A 7,031-nucleotide genomic window follows, 5' to 3' on the forward strand; every position below is an offset into this window, starting at 1 on the left:
CTAATCGACTGGGCCTGCCCCCTGCCCTCCCTCAAAATTCCGGGCCTTGTGCCCAAAGTAGAAAGGATTATTCCATGCATCTCAAGGCAGAAATGCTCAGCGGTGTTTCGTCTGTCTTTACATTCTGAGTTTAAATTCCACCAAGGTCAACTTTGTCTTTCATCCTTTTGGGGGTCGATAAATTAAGTACCAGTTGCATACTGAGGTCAATCTAATCGACTGGGCCTGCCCCCTGCCCTCCCTCAAAATTCCGGGCCTTGTGCCCAAAGTAGAAAGGATTATTCCATGCATCTCATTAACCTCAATTATCACACAGTCATATATCTCGGTTACACCATTCTAATGTGTCACCATCACACCTGCTCGCACTTGCAGGTTCTTTCCTATTCAACATCCTGAACCCCACCACTCTCACCCACTTTCTTTCCTATCTTTTTTTTTTCTGCTGCTGACATTGGTCAGTAACCAGATCATTCTCACCAGCCTGGGAGGGTTTGTGAGATGAATTATTTCTTCTCTCCTGATTAGCTTATAAAAGAATACCCTTTGTACATGTAACTATGAAGGCCTTCTCCACCGTTCAGTAGGTCACCTCCAATACTCTACATGTAACTAGAAGGCCCTCCAGTGTTAATCCCTCTCCTATTGTAGAAGGTTCAGTATAACATCAGTTAAATATTTTGCTATTTTGGGTTTCAGGAATCAACACCATGAGTTACTGATGGGTTTAAAGTCTACAGTGGAAGGTTTACTGGCAACCCCAACCAGTAATGTTTGGAGTACATATGGTGGTTTATCCAGAGTCTGTTACCATGTGGAGAAAATACTCAAGTTTCATCTTCTTGTAAGTATTATTTTAATATATTGTCAGTAGCATACCGCTCTTGTTTATCGTTGTGGCTTTCTGGCCTTAGATCCCTTACCTGATCCGAATTAATAATGGAAGGATCAAGGAAATCCATGACTCACAATTCCAGGTGGTCATTAGAACAATAAAGTTGCCTTTTCTTATCTAAAAAAATGATACATTTAATGTCAATCACAATGGTATTAAGAACCTCTTTTTTTTAATGTATGAAACTTTGATATCAACCAATCATGACAGCACCTCCATCGTTTGTAAAGAGAATATTGTGTGAAGGCACATGGCTCAGTGGTTAGAGCGTTGGGCTCACAATCATGAGGTAATGAGTTCAATTCTCAACTGGGTTGTGTGTTGTGTTCTTGGGCAAGGTATTTTATTTCACTTTGTTCCATTTCACACAGCTGTAGAATTGAGTTGCAATGTCACTGGGGCCAAGCTGCATCGGCCCCTTTGCCTTTCCCTTAGATAACAACATTCGAGCGTGGTCGTTGCCAGTGCTGCCGGACTGGCCCTTGAGCCGGTGGCATGTAAAAGCACTCACTACACTCTCAGAGTGGTTGGCATTAGGAAGGGCATCCAGCTGTAGAAACCTTGCTAGATCAGATTGGAGCCTGGTGCAGCCTTCTAGCTTTTTACATCATTTGCCGTTTTATCGATCCTACTTTTGATGGACATTTTTATTCCTCTCAATTAACAAACCCCCACCCACCATGGCTATCACCAATGACCTACTCACAGCATATTATGGTTTCGTATTTTTGGCAACCAATGCTGATGTATTGTATAATAGCATTAGACCATTGAAAGCAGATTGGTTCATGTTGGCAAACATCAACACAAATGGGTTTCTTTTCCCAAACTCTTTTATTTGTGGTTCATGAAATATTCAAATGGCTTTTTTTTTTTTTTCTTTTGGTTACTATTGAAGTTTGGTTAAAGAGTCACACAGTCTAGTATTCATGGTGATATTTTATAATATCCACCAATATCCACTTCAATGATATTCGTCAGAAGATAAGGATCAGTTAAATTGAAGGAATTCTGATGACAAACTTCTTGAAACTTTGTGGGAAATATTTCAGTAGTCACCAATTGTACATTTATACAGATGCCTTGTATCACACTTGTGTATGTTACAACTTAAATTCAAGCAGACACGTCTAAGGAATGAAAAAAAAAAATGTACCATTGTGTACACAGTAGTAAACCACTTGTTTCTCATACCAGTAACATAACCCATTCTCATTAGTTGACCCTGCTGTGACAAGGACGACTACGACCTTCTGCTGTATTGCCCTAACTTGTGATGAATTTTAGTGAATCAGTCTAACATTGGTAACATCTTATTTGTGTCAAATTGTGCAACCACCAATTGCTCCAGCAAAGCTTGATACCCTTTCAGCTCAATGCAAAAACAAGAATGTGTGTGTGTGTGGAGGGGGGGAGACTGGCGAATGTTCATTGCAGCCAATCAAATGCCCACTGGCCATTGCTTGCACTCAGATCAGTGACCACTGGTCTATAGTGGACTGTCTATGCTGTGGCTGATTGCTTCCCAGGCGTAATGAGGCTGTCACTGTCTTTAATGTGCTCTGGAGTCATGTCTTTCGACCAATGTTACTGACGCTTCCATTCATACCACTCGTGGACAAACTGTGGTCTGTGGAACTTTCTAAATGACATTTCTAATGAAAATTACTTCAAGTTTTTTTTTTGTTTTTTTTTGGAAAGGTGACCTTCTTGGTGTTGAGCCATGTTTTATGATCCACTTTTTGTGTGTCGCTTCTCATAAAAGTTATTTGACCAATGCTAGATATAGGAACCAAACCAACCTCAAATCACAACATGCCAGTTTTTAAAAAAAGAACACAATTTAATCAGTGGTAAATTATACCTAAAACTAAACAAGAGAGTCATGGTTGGACTGATCATAAACCTGCTCATCGAGTGATTTACCACACTTGCTTTGCTTCCTAAGTCTATGGTGGATTGTAGTGGATAATATTTTTAGAGACCCAACATGGCCTGCTTATTCTTCCTGAACTGTTGTTTTTCCTCCTCTCTCTCACAACAGAGTGACTTAGCAGTTTTAAAGCCAAGCACCCATCTTTGTTGTTCTGTTGTTATTAGTGTTGTTGTTATTGTCACTGTCGTCATGGCTGTTGCTATCTGTCAATTAGTGTTTTACACAGATAATGCTGTCTAAATTAACCTTTATACTTTAATTAAATCTAATAATAATGTGATTCTTGTTATTTCGCTGAAATATCTTCTCGTTAGTAGACACTAAGTGTAATGTTTTATTACATACCTCATTATCACCACCTGTAATAGACATACTACTACTTCTACAATGACTACTACCGTAACATGACTATAGTATTACCTCTGTTAGTCTACTATACTACTGTATAGTATTACTATTATGATAGAGACTGCATTCATGAAATAAATACAAGAATCAGCAAAGCCAGGCAATCGTTCGATATGTTAAACTCAATATGGAGATTGTCAATACTCAGCAAGAGTACCAAAATACGATTTTACCAAAGCAACATACTTAAGATCTGCCTCTATGGATCCGAATGTCGGAAAAGAACCAAAAGTATTGAAAAGAAATTGGAGGTGTTTCAAAATGTTTAGGAAAAATTTTGAATGTCTCCTGGCTGAGTATTGTCTCGACCAGCCAATAAGAGAAACTATTGAAGCAAGGAAATGGAAATGGCTGGGTTGAGTTTGGTGCTATAAACCAAACTCAGTTGTCAGGATCGCTTTGCAATGGGTTTTCCCAAGGTAACGGAAGACGTGGCCGACGAAAGGAAATGTGGCGGAGAACAATAACAAAAGATCTTAAAAGCAGAGGGTTAACAATGGAAGAAGTTGTCAAGGATGCTTTCAGTGTTTGTAGGTGGGATGGTCTTGCTGTCACCTCAAGTACCACAAGGCACAATGAGAACTGAATGAATGAATTTATAGTAGGATGTAGTATATTTACCATATATAGTACTGCTGCCATACTACCACATTATGTTAACCTTTTAGCATTTGAACTGGCCATATCAGGCCCAAATATTCTCTCCGTTTTATGTGCAAACTGACCAAATCAGGCCTCTCACACCTACCTTACAATGCCATTCTAAAAGAAATGATAACATAACTGAAATCTCAAAGCTATGGGATGATGCCTGATTAGTTTGAGAGATTGTGAATAAACAAGCATCCTATTTGAGACAATAATCTGGATGCTAAGGGGCCAATGCTATAATCTGAATGCTAAAGGGTCACACACCTGTAGTTGGAGAAAAGGAAAAGATGCCCCTGCCCCAAAAGTCAGAGTATCCATGGTTTTTATGGGGGTTTTTCCATGAGTAGCCCTCAACCGTCTCCTCCCTATTGAAGATAACTCTTTGTTGAACTTTTTTTTCATGATGTTAGTCTTGTTTACATTCTCCTCACAACACACACATTCTTTGTTTTTTCCTGTACTCTCCATAATGCTTTTCTTAATGTAAACCCTTGTGGTTGATGAAATAATTATTATTAATCGTTAGCACACCAGACGAAATGCTTAGCGGTATTTTGCCTGTAATTATGTTCTGAGTTCAAATTCCGCCAAGATTGACTTTGGGTTGATAAATTAAGTACCACTCAAGTACTGGGATCGATGTGATTGACTAGCTCCCCTCCCCTCAAAAGCATTCCAGGCTTTGTGCCTATAGTAGAAAGGATTATTATTATTATTATTATTATTATTATTATTATTATTATTTTGACCCTTTTGTCAAAATTTGAAACCCTTATTATTATTGTTATTTCTCCCCAGGATGAATTAGAAGATGCTGACTTCTGGCCATTTATAAAACAGGTGAAATGGCTTGACCCTGTCTTAGGTCCATTCATTGAAGGCATCCAGCGTATGTCCCCTAATCCTGAAGGTCTTTCTAAGGGCCACATATGGTTATGTCAGAGTCTACACCAACACATTACCTCCAGCCAACTGAAGACATTGCTAAGCAACTCGGAAAACCTATCACAGTTTTATTATTGTAAGTATTTCATAACGACTTTTTTTCTATTTTTATTTATTTATTTTTTTTATTTTGCAATAACTGTTTGTGAAATATTTTTTTGTTGTACAACTATGACAATAAGTACTTCACAAACTACTTAAGTACTTAGTGATGTGAAACAATTATGGTATTTATTTACTAGGAAATCCTTTAAAAGAAATTTGATATTTTATTATTATGACATAAAGAGTATTTCACAATAAATATTCTTGTTTTTCATAATAACAGTAAAGGGATTTTCCAAAAGTTATTTTGGTGCTTTACCAAGAAATAATTCTGATGATAATTATTTAATTGTTTTATTTTGTTAACAATCGCTTTTGTCCTCGTCATTATAATTATCTTTGTTTTCACCATTATCATCAAAGTTGTCGTTGTCGTCATCAGTGTCATCATCAAACATTGCTGTCATCATCGACATATTAGTCGTTTCCCATTCGTCTTACTGGGTTTAATTTTCTGTTAAATTCTAAACCTGTTATTACTCTCTATAAATTCCAAAGCCTGCAGATGTCCATGTCTACCTTAGCACTAATTCAGTTTGTCAACAAGGAGTTCCTTTACCACCAAAAGAAAATAAGTCTTAATGATCTTTTTCAGCTCATTGTATATAGGTGATTTAACCACAGGTCATCTTGGATCAGGCAGTCTTATGTTTCAAAGAGATTCCAACCATGACCATCCTGTCTTTGACATCTATCTAGAACTACATTATCCAGTGTGTCCTTCCTATTTTAAGGTGGTAGAATGAGATTTGAGAAACATTTGGTTGTTATTTCTAACATGTTGCATCTTTTATCTGTTGTCTTTTACGTGTTTCAGTCGTTATTGTGACCATGCTGGAGCACTGCCTTCGAGAATTTTTGTCAAATGAATCAATCCCAGTAATTATTTAATTTTTTTAAACCTGGTACTTATTGTATTGGTTTCTTTTGCCAAACTGCTAAGTTATGGGATGTAAATGTACCAACACCAGTTATCAAGTGGTGGCCGAGGACAAACAATGATGCTATAGTAGAAAACACTTGCCCAAAGTGCCACGTAGTGAGACTGAACCCAGGACCATGTGGTTGGGAAGCAAGCTTCTTACCACACAGCCACACCTGTGGGTGACCATATTGAGGCTTCTTTGTTGGATTGTCAAAGCTGTGGATAGGTCCCATGGTCAGGTAAAATCCATCGTTACTCTATAATCCTCAATTAATAGTTTGTAATATCTATTTTTAGCAATAAACCATTACCATAAATGGTTAATAAAATATTTATAGACACAGGAGTGGCTGTGTGGTAAGTAGCTTGCTTACCAACCACATGGTTTCGGGTTCAGTCCCACTGCGTGGCACCTTGGGCAAGTGTCTTCCACTATAGCCTCGGGCTGACCAAAGCCTTGTGAGTGGATTTGGTAGATGGAAACTGAAAGAAGCCCGTCGTATATATGTATGTATGAATATGTTTGTGTCTGTGTTTGTCCCCCCACTGTCGCTTGACAACCGATGCTGGTGTGTTTACGTCCCCGTAACTTAGCGGTTCAGCAAAAACAGACCGATAGAATAAGTACTAGGCTTACAAAGAATAAGTCCTGGGGTCGATTTTCTCGACTAAAGGTGGTGCTCCAGCATGGCCGCAGTCAAATGACTGAAACAAATAAAAGAATAAAAGAGAATGGCTTAATTACACCTAACTGATTCTAAACTTTATATTTTATATCAGCTCATGAGCTGATCCGCAGAGAAGGGATTTCCATTTAGGCAGGAAGAGGGTCTGCGGACTCAGATGGCTGATCATACTCGCTCTCAATGTGTGTGGCTGATTGAAGTGAAATAAACAATAGACTGGACACACTCTTGTTCTGGATTGTTTTTATGTATAGATTAACTAAGCTAAAATACCATAAGTTTGTAGTACATGTGTGTAACTTTTTAATGTGTTGCATGAATATTATTTCACCTGTCCCCCCTCCCCTCAAAGTAGAATGAGTTCAATAACATTATCAATAAATCGTATTCTCGATCATGTCCATCTGTTGTCTTCTCTGACGTCCACAATCACCACATCTGATCTCTTCACTTCTTGTCATGCCTTCAGGTTTTATCTCC

General features: G+C 38.2%; 1 protein-coding gene across 4 annotated transcripts in view; it reads left to right on the forward strand.

Annotated features, from left to right (window-relative positions):
* Positions 1-7,031, forward strand: part of LOC106880266 (run domain Beclin-1-interacting and cysteine-rich domain-containing protein) — a 47,987-nt gene that overhangs the window by 8,935 nt on the left and 32,021 nt on the right. For all 4 annotated transcript variants that reach the window (XM_014930135.2, XM_014930136.2, XM_014930134.2 and 1 more), the window contains exons 2-3: positions 700-844; positions 4,689-4,911. In XM_014930135.2, coding sequence (XP_014785621.1) covers positions 700-844; positions 4,689-4,911 — 368 coding nt within the window. The remainder of the gene's footprint in view (positions 1-699; positions 845-4,688; positions 4,912-7,031) is intronic.

The sequence above is a fragment of the Octopus bimaculoides genome, chromosome 19 (genome assembly GCF_001194135.2).
Source record: "Octopus bimaculoides isolate UCB-OBI-ISO-001 chromosome 19, ASM119413v2, whole genome shotgun sequence".
NCBI classification, from domain to species: domain Eukaryota; kingdom Metazoa; phylum Mollusca; class Cephalopoda; order Octopoda; family Octopodidae; genus Octopus; species Octopus bimaculoides.